The sequence below is a fragment of the Malurus melanocephalus genome, unplaced genomic scaffold, assembly GCF_030028575.1.
Source record: "Malurus melanocephalus ecotype Western Australia unplaced genomic scaffold, MMel_1.1 scaffold_898, whole genome shotgun sequence".
Lineage (NCBI taxonomy): Eukaryota > Metazoa > Chordata > Aves > Passeriformes > Maluridae > Malurus > Malurus melanocephalus.
In genome coordinates, this window is record NW_026624130.1 from 108368 (window position 1) to 122106 (window position 13739).

Sequence of the window (13739 nt, forward strand, 5' to 3'; positions counted from 1 at the left end):
GCCCGCAGCGGGTCCCACACTCGGAGCTGCTGCCCCGGCTGACGCTGTGCCTTTGCAGGGCTGGAGACCTTCGTGTCCGTCGCCAAGACGCTGCCGTCGCCCCACGTGTACGATGTCGTGGAGGGATACGTGAAAATATCTATGGAGTGTGCTGAGATATTCAGGCTTCTAGATGGAGAAAGGAAGCCTGAAAGTGAAGTAAGTTGGGCAGGGGGGTTGTAATGCAGTGGCTGATGGCTACAATCCCAAGAATCGCACCTGGAAAAGAGCCTGCAAAAGGTCTCCAGGGAATGGTCCGAAGGCTGCCAGWRCTCCAGGAGCGTTTGGACAACGCTCTCAGGGATGCACAGGCTGGGATTGTTGGGGAGTGTGTCCTGGACAGACAGGACTGGACTAGATSMTYCTGGGTCCCTTCCAACTCAGGATATTCTATGGTTCTGTGAATAAATGCTTTGTGGTGTAAATAACTGATAATTTAATACGGTTTTGATTTTTTTTTCTGGAAGTAGCAGTGGCAGAAGCACTTACCAAGTGGGAAATGCTCTTTTCAGTTCATAGATGTTCCTGGATTTAATGAGGCACACAACCAATAGTCCTGTCCAAATCAAGCTGTTAAGGTTCTTTAAATGTTATCAAAAGACCTTTTAGGAAATAAGGGGGTTAACAGAAGCAGTTTAGAAAGCAGAACAGAAGCAGTCCAGTGAAAGTAGTTGTTTTTAGTTATCTCCCTGCTACATCAGTATTTCAAGGAAGCCACTGRTAAAGCTGACCACATTTTTCTTATCTCAGCTGGACACAATTTATCCTCATCAGAACAGGATGAATGAACAAACAGTTAAATAACTTTTCACTGTGGATGCTGGTGCAGCATTGCTAACTTCTTACAATGTAGAATTGGGWTGTGTTCTTTTTAACCGTGGCTTGTTGGTCATTGCTATACAATATCATTTTTGTCTGTAATGGCAACCTGTGTTGTGTTCAGTGACAGGCTTTCCTCAAGATCCTTCTAGTGTCAGGAGCTGATGTTTGTAATGGGCACAGCCTCCATGTTCTGTGGATTCTGGGTGCTTTTGGAAGGAGTCAATTGCAAGGCTGGAACAGCCCAGATGTTTTTCTCCAGCACATCTCACTTCTCATCATCCACTTAGGAGCAGTTGTCTCTTRAAGCATTGATTCCTTGATTCCGTGCTCTCAGAAGTAATCTTTTCAAAGAGGAGGTTTGGGAGAGAATCTAGAAGTTAATGTTGCTTTCATATGTGGAAGCTTTCCTCTTGGAGTGGAGTTACTGTTTTTATGTGGTTATTGCTGTTTGTTCAGCTAAGAATTTCAGATCTTACCTGATGTTGTCAGATATTAACATACTTCTTTATCCTGCAGATACTGTTAATCTTTCAAGCTCTRGAAGCCATTTTACTGAGGACAGCCAGTGACCTCTCACATTTTTCTGTTGTGGGAATGAACATTGTAAAAAAGTTGATTCATTCCTATATGAAAATCGTCTATGCTGCTTTGTATTCTGAAAATCACAGGTAAGTTAAGTCTTTTTGGTGTTCTGGTGGAGAATCTCTCTCAGTTGATYTGGAGAGACTACACCAGATGTTGCAAAATGCGTCTTGACTTACTGCTAATAATCCACCTTTATTTAATAATCCTGTTCCATTTGTCATAAAATAATTGCCTGTGGAAGTCTTTGCAAAGTAGAAGCTATGATACATCAAACAATCCAATGCTGTGGGATACTTTCCTGAAGCTGTACGTTTCATCATTTGGGCCTGTCCTAGTGAGACCTAGCATGGGTAGTACCTTGGGTCCTGTTATTTTAGTGCTACTAATTTATGGGTGAAATATACTGTGAGGAACAGGGCTGGGCAGTCTTCTTGTGAGGGCAAAAAGAGCTGCACTTTAGTGGTTCATTTCCCTGTATTTTTTGGAGTCAGGTTTCCATGTTTATAATGGATTTTTCTCTTTCAGACTGGCTTTTCTTCTGTAATTTTTCCAGTCTCTTAAATCTGAGGCTGTTTTAGGTTGTTTGATAACTGTGTTATCTAGTCCAGACCAAACAATTTCTCATGCWCCTGTGGACAGGGTGAAAGAAGTTGCAAATGCCAGAGACATTTCAGTACAAACCGGGGAGGAAGAGGAAAGGAGAGAAAAAAACAGACTGAAATTGGCTTGTCCAGGGCCAATGACTTGTCTTTCAGTCTTTGAGCAGAAAAGCTTTCTATGCTTTCCCAGTTGGCAGACCCAGCTGTGCTTCCTGCACTGTGCAGTTGATCTTACTGCATTATCTGTGCAACTTCTTCGATGTGCAGCGGGATTTTCTTTACTCTGGTGGTATGTCTGGTTGGGGTCTCTTCTTGAATCACGTGGCTTTTACAGATTGTCCGTGACAGAAACATGATGGACAGATTACAAAGCTGTTAATGGGTAGTGGCTGTTCAGATGATGTACCCACTGGCTGGCCCTAGCATATTCCCATTGAAATAAATGGCAAACCTCTATGAATTTAGGAGTTCATAGAATAATTAAGGGTAGTCCAACCCCACTGCCATGAGCAGGTCATCTTCAAGTTGTTAATTTTGGCACTTCCTCACTTTTTAACTACTTTATAAAGGGAATATCCAGCCTCACATTACAGCTTAATTTTAGGGAAGAATGTGAAAAGGTGTTTCCTTCTCCCTTCTTCCCTCTCCCCTCTTTCCCAGCTCCTAAAATAATTATGTTGGTTGTTTAACTTCACTTCTGTTTTCTCTTAAAGTTTTAATCTCTTGGTTTGGTGGGTTGTATAAYCATCATCCTGGAAATAATCTGCAGGTTTACCTCTGCTTTTATTTCAGGATGAGCCGAGGGTGCCTTATGCTGTTGTCAGCAATGGTGGCTCAGGGCCCAGATTCAGCAAGGGATGTATACAGTCATTTTGATTTCAATAACAAATACCTGCCTGGATTGTTGAAAAGAAGAAGTAATAAGGTAAATTAAGGTGCAGTGTGCTACAGAGTGCTGTGCCATGACTCCACCAGCTTCTTAAGCTAATGTTTAGAAGAAAACTGTTGCTAATGTTTCTTTGCYATATTTTCATCTGCAAGAACTTAATTCTCATTTCCTGGCCTGTGTSAGACTGAAGTCCTTGATTGTGCCTAACTGTACAGATGGAATTTGCATGTTTCCAACAAGCTGTGGAGAAACAGAAATGTACTGTTTCTATGAACTGCCCTTCTAGTGTCTAAAACAGARTGAAAGTGATAGTAAACTCCTGAAAACTAGTTCATATATTTTGCAGTTTGGTCCCACTGAAATAAGTGAATTTGGAGTGGGAATATTGCCCTACTAGTACGGAGTAATTGCGTTTGAACATACAAACAAGGGTTCTAAACAATCTCGTGCTGGAAATCTGTAAGGAGAATATGTGAGTGAAGAGGAAAGTCACTCTTCTTTTTCCAGAAGAAACAATTTCTTGTTTCCTCCCTGTTTGCTAAAAATAGTCAGGATTACCCACCCAAAACAGTGCTTTAGAGCAGGAATATTTATGCCTCATTCCAAATATAAGTGTGTAATAAATCCAGTATTGTTTTCAACGCTGATATATTGTTTCTAGATTTTACAGATGACTTGCAGAGTGAATGTGTATGTTTGTGTTGGGTTTGTGCCRTCTGAGATGAAAATTCAGACTTTCTATATAAAGCAGTCAAGTGAAAGGCAAAACACCACACACATCCCTTTTTCCCAGGAGCTGCTTTTTATGGTTCCGGACCTGTCCAATTCCRTGGGGTTTGACCTCACTGCAGAAGTTGTCTGCAGGACTACGTCCACTCTTAATTTTAAATGGTTGGGTGTAGTCTTTTTACCCCAAGGCTTTTAGATGTGCACGTAAGGTACATGGAAGCAAGCATCCAAAAGGTCTTGCTCTTGCAAGGCTTTCAGTGAAATTGGCTCAACTGGCTATCACAGGTGAGTTTTTAACACAAAAATTCCAGGCCCAAAGCTTACAGCAAAATCTGGTTTCTTTCTCATTATTTCTTCTTTTCAACCCTTTCATGAGTCCCTGCTTCCCCCTGAGAATTGAAAAGCACTTTTTGTGTTAGTGGTTCCCTTAGTGCAAGAAGTTTTTTAGCTGAGCACACAGTGTGGATGTATTGCATGTAAATGTATGTTTAAAGCTATGTGCAGCATGTTTATAGAAGTTGTTTCATTTATGGCACTTCTAGGGATAATCAGCAGTTGCAGTGTTGAATCTGCAGTTGGGTACAATCTGTGTGCTAACATTATTCTTTTGTTTTGTATTTATATTTTTATGTTGTCAGGGGGGAATAGATGTCCGCATAGCCTACATTCAGTTTGCTCTCTCCTTTCTCATTGCTGGTGACAATACAATCTTGGCACAGGTGCTGGAATTGAAAGGTACTTCATAACTGCTTGTTGGGTTTGCATTTTTAATGTCCAATTATTTATAGGTGTTAACAAATATGATTTAAAATAATTAATTAAAAATGTGAATCAGGTAGAGAGCACTAATAAGAAGCAAAATATGTATTTTTAATCTTACTACTTGAAAAGCTTTCAATTTCTTTAGTAGTGTAGTAAAGAAGCCTCTTCTGCTTGAGAACGATATATTACCTGCTAAAACTTTGCAAAAATAGAACGGCTTTGGTGACACAGATTAAAGAAAAGATAAATAGRACATAAGGCTTTGAGGTTGAAAAGTCAATAAACAGAGAAAAAGCTCATGGCCTCCACCCTAGCTCATAAGACAGTAACAATGGATATGTAGCATTAATTTTCTTTTTAAAAAGTGTTAAAGAATGTGTGTACTTCAGTTRCCTTTCTGCCTTGTGAATTGTGACCTTTGGTAAATTTCTGAGAGAATTCACAAGGGGTCTAGGAAGAAGTTCAAAAAGAAGTTCTTAAGCCATTAGCTGGTAGGAAGTTGCTTCTCCTGTGGCAAGGGACTGAGAACTGGCTGTAATTATTTAATTCTCTTGCTCCTGCTGCCCCAGGGCTGCTGATTTCCTTTAGGTGCTGGCAGTTGTTCAGTTCTTTCAGGCTGGGGATTGCACACCTCTACAGCTGGCTTTGCCCTGTAAAAGCCCCAAGCTTTGCATTGCCCTGTAAGAGCCCCAAGTTCTCTATAAGCTGAGGTTGTGTAACTTTGGGATGCACAGGTGAGCCAAAAGATGATGGATGTGGTTGGAGATAGAACCTCCAAACATTTGAAAATCACTCAGTGAAACAATTGAACATTTGCAAGCGCTTTGATGGAAAGAATATGAATTTACTTAAGTTTTAGTACAACATTTCAGGGCCCAGAATGTATTTGCAGTTGACAGATGCTTACAGCAGTGTTAATCAGCAAGTTGGCAAATTAGCTAGTCAAGATGAGAGTAGGTTTGGCAGCATCACTTGCTCATCACTGTGGTCACAGACACATCCTCCTGTTGAATTCTGATTGCTGCCTTTTGGTTCATCTTGGAATATAACAGCAAGACAAATAATGTGACATGGAAGAGGAGAGGGTATGAATTCCTTGAAACATTTTAATAAAAAAAGAGCTTTCACATTTTGTCTTCTTAGATTTCATTCCAGGTATTCTTCGCTCTGAAATAAAGGAAGACAGAGTTTCTACTGTCAATCTTCTACTTTCCACACTGAGAACTAAGGTATGATACACCCTTGAAACTGTCATCTCGTGTTTTCTATTTTCCTCGCTGCTGGAAACAGTTCTGCAGTGATTTCTCACACARTGTTCAGTTCTTAGGGCTGCTGGCAGTGTGCTCTGCAGTGTCTGTGTTGGAGGTTGGTACCTTGGCTGTATWACTGTCTCAGAATTGAAGTTTGTTCTCCTTTTCCAAAGCCTTTTAAAGGAAGCCAGTGGTAAAACACAGTAGAAGAACTTCTGAGAAGCTTCYTCCAGTGTGTATTTCCTTTCATCCAAACATGGCTTTACCATGTCTATCCCCAGATTCCATGGTTCTGCTCTGTGGCCATGATGCTCTAAAACATAATCAGTGCTTCTCAGCTGAACGTGAATGTCTGTCCTGTCCAGCATGTGCAGGGTTTGCAGGGGTTGGTGTAGGGCCAAGGTGGAGCAGGAGCATGTGAGAGTAGTGTTGACAGCACAGGCAGAGCTTTTTGTCTGCCCTAGAGACAAGAACCAGCCCTGTGTGTGCTAGAAAAATCCAATGTCTTGCTATTTTGCCATGATTTTGTGATAACTTGCAATAAATAGAAGGGTTTGTTTTTGTCTCATTGTTACCAGGTGGTTCACAACAAAAATGTCACCAAAACACAGAAGGTGCGTTTTTTTACTGCAGAAGTGTTGATTCACATTGCTTCTCTGTACCGTTGGAATGGGATTACTGACGTCAGCCCTGGGGATTTAAAGGTCTGGTAATTTATTTCTTTGTTACTCTTAGTCCTTATGCTGCATTTTTTTTTTTTTTGCCTCCTCTTGCAGCCCACAGGTTTTAAAACAGCTCCTAGTTGCCCTGAGCTTGCTGAGCTCAAGAAGAGGAATCTACTGAGACTACTTAAGAAGAACCTCCAAATTTCTGCTGCTTCTCACTGGATTTTGGCTAAAGATTTTTCACCTTTGTGTCTGCCCTCTTGTGTTTCCTCTACCAGGCACTTATGACCCTGCCACTCCCATCCTGATATACTGTGAGCACCTTCTGGAGGAGACTGCTTCTAGAGGGTGTCTGCTTGGAGCTGTGCAGATCTGACCCAATTCATAAGCATGCATTTCAGTTCTGAATAATTTTAAGTTCTTGCAGTTCCTGACAGTSCTTGTAAGTCATATGGTTCATGATTTCCCAGCCACAGTTGCCAAGAGTCTTCTCACCCACAGAGATCTCGAGTTGTTCTGGACGTAGGAGGTTCATGGAATCACAGAATCACAGAATGGTTTGGACAGGAAAGCACCCTCAAGTCCTGAAGCTTCTGTTCTTAATCTGAACAGAAGCCAAACTATCTTTTAGCCTTTCTCTAAGAGGAGCTATATGAAATGAAGAGTGAAGTTGATGTCTGTGATGCCAAATCTCATATGCTTTTTTTATTCTTTTTYGGTTTTTGTAGGTGGCTCAAGGTTCTGAGGAGGTGGGAAAAATGATGGTACGGGAGCTTGTTCATAGTTTCTTAATGGACCTCTGCTGTTCTCTGAAACATGGCATAACATTCTATGATCCAAGTCTTGGAACTTCTGGCAAGTAAGTCGCTGGGCAGCTGGGATGGTATGTGGATTTTTTGCTAGAAACAAAAGAGACCTCAGTAATTATCATGTCTGCGCCGAAATGTGTAGTATTAGTTCAAAGTAATTACTGTTTGTTGTGCAGAAAACATGGAGGTAAATTCAGTTCTTACTTTTCTGGGTATAAACTCAGAAATTATGCCAGGAGGGTAAGAGGTCATGCCTTCAATTAACAGTTAGAGGAGCTGCAGAGTTCACATCCCATGTAAAGTATCGAAATAAGGGTTTTTTACTTCAAAAAAATTATTTTTTGTCTTCAACAGGGGAGGAAATGTGGTACTTTTGCACTTCCTGCTTGGTTTAAAAACTGCAACAGAAGATGAAATGGTYGCTGATCTCATGGTGAATATTTTCAAAGTATGCCCAGACTTATTGAATAGATATTTCAAGGAGACCCAGTATTCCTTTGTTCCTAGAACAAAGTCTGCTTGGATGGACAATATGAAGTTACTCAAGAAGGTAAGAGTGTAGATGATGATAAAAAGCCATGCTCAGAGCAGGAGGCACTATAAACATTTGAACTAAACTGGGAAAGAAGGAGTTGGTGTAAGAGGCAGTGGAAAACATCAAATCAGTGATGTATTTCTTGAGATGCCACCACATCAAAGCTCAGCTAGAAAAACCTTTTGTCCTTTGAGAGTTTGTCCACTGCCTCTTTATTTAGCTTAAAATGGGCAAGTAGGATCTGGAATCTGTTGAAAAGGGGTGGCCTTAAGAGGGATGCTAGTTGCATGCAGAGGGTTCGTTTAGTTGAATAGAAATCTGGAGGATGCTCTGTAGCATTTTTGCATAAAAATTGACATTTAATGTTGACATTACTTTTGCAAAATCAAAATCTTTTTGTAAAATGCTCCCCAGAAGAAGCTATTATCTCTGGGACTATATCAATGGGCCTTAATTTTTTTTTTCTTTCAGATCTATGAGGCTCAACCAGAAATCTCCTATTCTTTTAAGACTTCAGAATTTATTCCTCTTCCCAGGTTGCTTTCTATGGTGATGGTAACAACAGTCCCTGCAGTGTGCAATAAAACAATGTTCAACCAAGGATTAAATGTAAGAGCAGTCTACAGTATTTCAGTGATTTTTCTGTCCCAGTTAGTACTGTTTGATTTAAGTGTCTGATCATTCAAAAAAATTCTTAAGTTGCTTAATTACATGYGTTTTGTGTTGTCTGCCCCAGCATAAATTGGGCTTGGGGAACCACTGGAAAATGAATTAAAACCACTGGTACTGATTACAGGTGCCTTTCACAAGCACCTGTTCTGCCACTGCCTGCTAGTGSTTTAGGCTGGAAATCTGAAAACCTGTGGATTCTTTACTGGTAGCCAAGATTTAGGAAATAATTCGTTGACAAATTTTAACACACATTCAGGGTACAGATTCTGTGCCAAGCATAACAGGAATTGTTGAAATGCCATTAATTCACTTCCTTCTTTTAGTTGTCCAGCACAGTGGTGAAGCACAACATCCTGTCCATGGTGTCCATGGTGCTGAGAAGAGCCCTGAGGAACATTGAACACTGCTTGTCTGAAGAAACTTGGCAAAGGTCTCAAATCTACACGCTGTCAGCAATGCAGGAGTTTGTGCAGCTCTACAGAGAAGCTGTCAGCAAGGTAGAAAGAAAGAAAAAGAAGAGACAATTGGGGGTTGACAGGAGGCRTTTTGCAGGCAGCAGACACTGCTGTCCTCTGTAGTTTCTGCTCAAGTGGCTGCAGCCTGGGAGCAGGAGCTGGTGTCCTGTGGGATGAACAGTGAGGGAGGAGCCTGTGTTTCCTGACACAGCTGTCAGAGCGAATGCAAATCACGTTTTGTGGTGAGACAGATTTGATGGTTGTTGTGCTGCAAATGGATTCCAAGAGCAGGAATCAAGTTCTCCTCCTGGTTCAAGTCAATGTAGCCAGCAGAGGTTACTCAGAAGTTACTAGACAAGAGAGCACTTGAGTTGAAAACATACCACGAGGRTGAAGAACCAAACATAAAATTTTCACAGGAATGCTTTTCAATAAAATATTCTTTCCAGTACTTGCATTCTGCAGAAGTGAAGGTACAGTGCTTGATTTCAGATCATTCCCCGATTGCACACGAGGTCAGTTCCAACCTTTATGAAGAGCAGCAAATCTTCCTGTTGGATGTTTGGGGTTGTATTTATCACAGGAGCTTTGTCATAAAAAGAAGAGCTGTTGCAATTTGCCATTTTTGCTTTTAGGTTTTACCAGACATGACTGCTATAGTGGCTGTCTGGCAGTCCCTTCCGAAGCAAGAATCAGAACACCACGATGGCCCCGCAGAGGAAAAGGAAAGAGATCTCTCCACTGTGAAGTCAACAACCGAGACAGCAGAAGCTGCTGAGCAGCATGGTAGGCAAAGCAAGTGGGAATGGGTGTTGTGAAACCATTCCTGTGGACCCTTGTCCCACCCTTAATTTCAGCAGAGTCCAGATCTCACTCGTGCATTTACTGCTCSCCTTTTCTTGGTTCCACTCTTTGGGCCGTTAGAATTGCCTGACAGCACAGTGTAACATGGGCTGGCACTGCTGCCAGAAGGTTAAGCAGTTTGACTTTCTGCTGTCCCAGGATCACAGATTGGTTGAGTTGGAAAGGATCTCTGAAAATCATCTTGCCCACCATCTCTGCCTAAAGCTGGTTACCTAGGTAATTACCTAGGGTCATACAACTTTTGAGTATCCRAGGRTGGAGACTCCAGAACCTGTCTGGTGTGGGGGCTCAATCACACTCACAGTCAGTGAGCAGCTCCCTGACCCCAGGGGATCTTTCCCTGGCAAGCTGCTCTCCAGTAAGGTGGCCCCCAGCATGTGCTGGTGAACGGGGCTCTTCCTTCCCAGCTGCAGGACTCTGCTCTTCCTCTTGAATTCAGCCCTTCTGCCCTTCTGCCCAGGCTAGTAGTTGTTTCACAGCCTCAAAATAAAACTGGGAWGGAGACAGATATGCCTGAAAAATAGTTTTTTAGGAGACTTTGTTGTGCAAGTTATTTTATAAGGATGTTGTTTAATTTTTTTCCTGGCAGTTAGTTACTATAGCTGTGTAAATGCTTCTATTGATGTAACACAGGAGTGGAATTATGTGTGTTGGAAGAGGGAGAGAGAGTTGGAGTGAAGGGTTCAGTTTTTCTCTCTCAAACCCAGTGTCCCTCTTGCTTGCTTCCACAGTCCCGTTGCAGGGAATGGGAAGTTTCAGGGCTGTCCCCATCTTGACCAATGGCCTGTGAAGTTTTCCTYGTAGGCTGGAGATAAATCTGAAACGAGTTTTGCCCTTCATAGGGCATTTTCTACAGAAAGACTTCCTGGAGCAAAGGGTTTTTCAGTGGTTGTCCTGCTCTGCATCCCTTTGGGCAGCAAAATAGTTGTGAGCACTGACATTCCAAGGCTTGGTTGGCAGAGTGCCTCTGGAAACCAGCTCATTTCTGCAGGACTGTAGCTGCAGTTCCTCTGCATTACTGWGGTGGTAATGCTCTGTCACTTACTCCCAGCTCACCTTTTACAGCTTTATTTGCATTGTGGCCACTGGAGAATTCTTTTCCRATGGGAGCTGAGACTCAGGCAAACAAAGCTGATCCATGGCATTCATCCTGTTCTTCCTAACTTCCTAAGGGAGACTGAGTTAGCAGGGAAAAGTGAGTTCCTTCATGTGCTTTGCTTGCTTTCATTAATGAATGGATAACAAATAGCTTTTATGCCTCCTATTTTACAAATGAAAGCTGAGATGGCTTTTCTTAGGAGGTAAATGGTTGCTGTAAGGGGTACTGGTGTTTCTCTCATACAGGTATTTGTTGTCTGCCTCTTGCCAAGAGCTCACACTGAGAAAGTATTATTTTGAAAGGAGGAAGGGAAAGAAAGAAGTCTTTAGCTGAAACAATACATTTGCCAACCAACTACAGTGTGCTGTCTCCTGCAGTTCCCCAGCCAAACCTACCTGACATTAGCTAAAAGTAGTGTCCCCAGAAATCAGCAGCATGACCGTATCCTTCACTTTTTCCTGTTGTTCAGCTTTAAATTAAGCAGCAGCTGGACCCAGTGGGATTCTTACAATGAGTGTTCAAATGGTCATGTGTGAGCACTTCTGAGTCAAATTAGAAATGGCAGCTCTCAATCTAATCACTAAATAAGCAGATCTAGTTTTGAAAGTATTCACACAGGAATAGGAAGGAAACTGGAGATTTCACGTGTGTTTTTCTTGTTCTTCTTTTTGGGAAGATAGCGGATCATTTCCTAGGCAGGTGTCTTGGAAGTACAGTCAGAAATTCTCATGTGGGGTAATGCAGGTGCTACACTGTGCTCTCTTGMTATGAAGGAAGGAGAAACTAATCATGGAAACACTTTGTTCAGGTTCAGATGATGCTGAGACGCTGCTTCTGAAAGCTGCCCTGCTTCAGGTCATATGTCTTTATCAGAAGGTTGTGCCCCACTTGGTAGCACAGAGCACCTTTGATTTCAGCAAGCTGCTAAAAGGTACGTGCTGGGTATTTCTSTTTCCTCCATTGTTTTCTGTGGCTGTTCACAAAGTCCACAGCAGAAGGAAATGTTTRCTTTTCTGTGGAGATAAAGAACTGTTTTCTAAAAGTAGCCCATTTTAGTTTCTCCATTGTGTTTGCATTTATTGTTGCTGTTTTCTGCAGTGCTCTGGCACTGCTAAATTCCATAGCTACTCTGCCACTCTCAGTTGTCAGCACTACGCTGCACTCCAGTCTTCCTCTCTGTGTGTCATATTCTTGGAAGTGTTTGGTCTTTATGGGCTTTCAATTCTAATCTTTCTGAGGAAGGCTTATCTTCAGCTCTTAATGAGTTTTCTTCTAGCCCTCTGTCAGCAATCCACCATCAGTAAGTTATTTCCAAATTCTTATTAGCTGCAATAGTAAAGAATTTTTCGAACAGCATAGTTCACAAAAAGTTTGGGGCTTGGGGGGGAGAAACACGTCCCAGTTTGCCAGCGTCCTCTGAAAAATGTTATAATAGAGATTCGGCCTTGGTAGGGTCCAATAGGACAGAATTCTGGAGGGCAGAGAGGCCTTAGAATGTTGGCTGATATCCAAGGATCCCCYCCTCCAAACTCGGGAATCTTGACAAGGAAGAAATAGGGCAAAAATGCCAGGAGGTCTCCATGAATAGATAAGGAGCTGATGAGCAACAACACAGGTAAAAAAAGGAAGCTTTCAGGAGGTAGAAGCGAGGACTGGTGGCTTGGGAGGAAAATTGTATGGGAAGTTAGAGAKAGGGTCCAGAAAGCTAAGGCTCAGTTAGAACAGAGTGGCCAGGGATGTCAAAGACAACGGGAATGGCATCCAAAGGTGTGTGGCCAACAAARGAGAGGCGAGGGGTGGTGTGAGCCTTGTCCAGAAGGAAATGGAAGACGTGACTTCCCTGGACATGAAGAAGGCTGAGATTCTCCATGTCTTCTGTGCCTCAGTCTTCAAGGACAAGTGTTCCAGCCAAGCTTCCTGCCTTGGGAAAGGCAAATGTCAGGACTGGGAGACTGCAGATTCTGAGCCCACCGTCAGAGAGGATCAGGTTTAAGCCCATTGAGARCCTGAGTGTGCTGAAGTTCATGGGWCCTGATGAGATCCATCCACGAGCTCTGAGGAGCTGACAAGAGGCAGTGGCTGATGCACTACCCATCGCRTTTGAGACTCTGTGGCAGTCTGGTTGTGTTCCACTGACTGGAAAAGGGGATACCCAGCCCTCATTTTTAAAAAGGAGGAAGTGGAAGACCCAAGGAGCTACAAAGCAGTCAGTSTCACCTCTGTGCCAGGCAAGATCATGGAGCAGATTCTTCTGGAAACTCTGCTAAGGCACGTGGAAAGTGCAGCATGACATGACTAAGTCAGTAGAATATATCCCTTAGAATAGGGATCTAGAGAATAGGGATATATAGAATAGGGATATATAGAATAGGGATAGAGAGAATAGGGATATAGAGAATAGGGATATATACATGGTCGATGCAGCCATGTACAGCTGAGACTGGGGCAGAGAGCCCAGGGCTGCTTGGGCATCACTGCTGTCTGTGGGCCACCAGGGCTTGCTGTCACCCAGCCTGAGCAGCCATCTGTGTGTCAGGCATGGCCTGGTGTYTGTAAGGATGGCAGTTGTGTAAATGCCTTCATTTACCTGTTGGAGAGAAAGGGGCTTTAAACAAAATGCCTCTCTAAATCAACTGTGTCGTGTGTGAGGCTTTTCCTCCCTCTGTCAAAGCATGTTTAATTAATTTTTGTTCTTAGTGACTCACCAGTTCATATACCCTGCTTATCCCTTTATTTCTTGCACCGGTCTGCTTACTTCAAACCGAACAAAAGCCAAGACACTTCTTTGTGAGGCARAAATTTCTTTGTGAGTCTTTTTGGGTACATTATGAAATTTGGGTAAATTATGAAATAATAATGTTGAACAGGCTGGAATATTAAGTATCATTCCAAAACAAATGTAATGAAGTAAACCTGGGTATTGATTTTGAAGGAAGATGACATGGTAGAAAATGATGGTGTAAAT

At 42.4% G+C, this 13739-nt stretch overlaps 1 protein-coding gene across 1 annotated transcript in view; it reads left to right on the forward strand.

Annotated features, from left to right (window-relative positions):
• Positions 1–98: 98 nt before the first annotated feature.
• The window catches only part of URB1 (URB1 ribosome biogenesis homolog), a 39186-nt gene continuing 25545 nt past the window's right edge, over positions 99–13739 (forward strand). Inside the window, exons 1-11 of the mRNA XM_057385983.1 lie at positions 99–198; positions 2838–2970; positions 4302–4398; positions 5569–5654; positions 6254–6379; positions 7069–7199; positions 7504–7699; positions 8156–8293; positions 8680–8853; positions 9447–9597; positions 11583–11705. Coding sequence (XP_057241966.1) covers positions 173–198; positions 2838–2970; positions 4302–4398; positions 5569–5654; positions 6254–6379; positions 7069–7199; positions 7504–7699; positions 8156–8293; positions 8680–8853; positions 9447–9597; positions 11583–11705 — 1381 coding nt within the window. The 5' untranslated portion in view covers positions 99–172. The remainder of the gene's footprint in view (positions 199–2837; positions 2971–4301; positions 4399–5568; positions 5655–6253; positions 6380–7068; positions 7200–7503; positions 7700–8155; positions 8294–8679; positions 8854–9446; positions 9598–11582; positions 11706–13739) is intronic.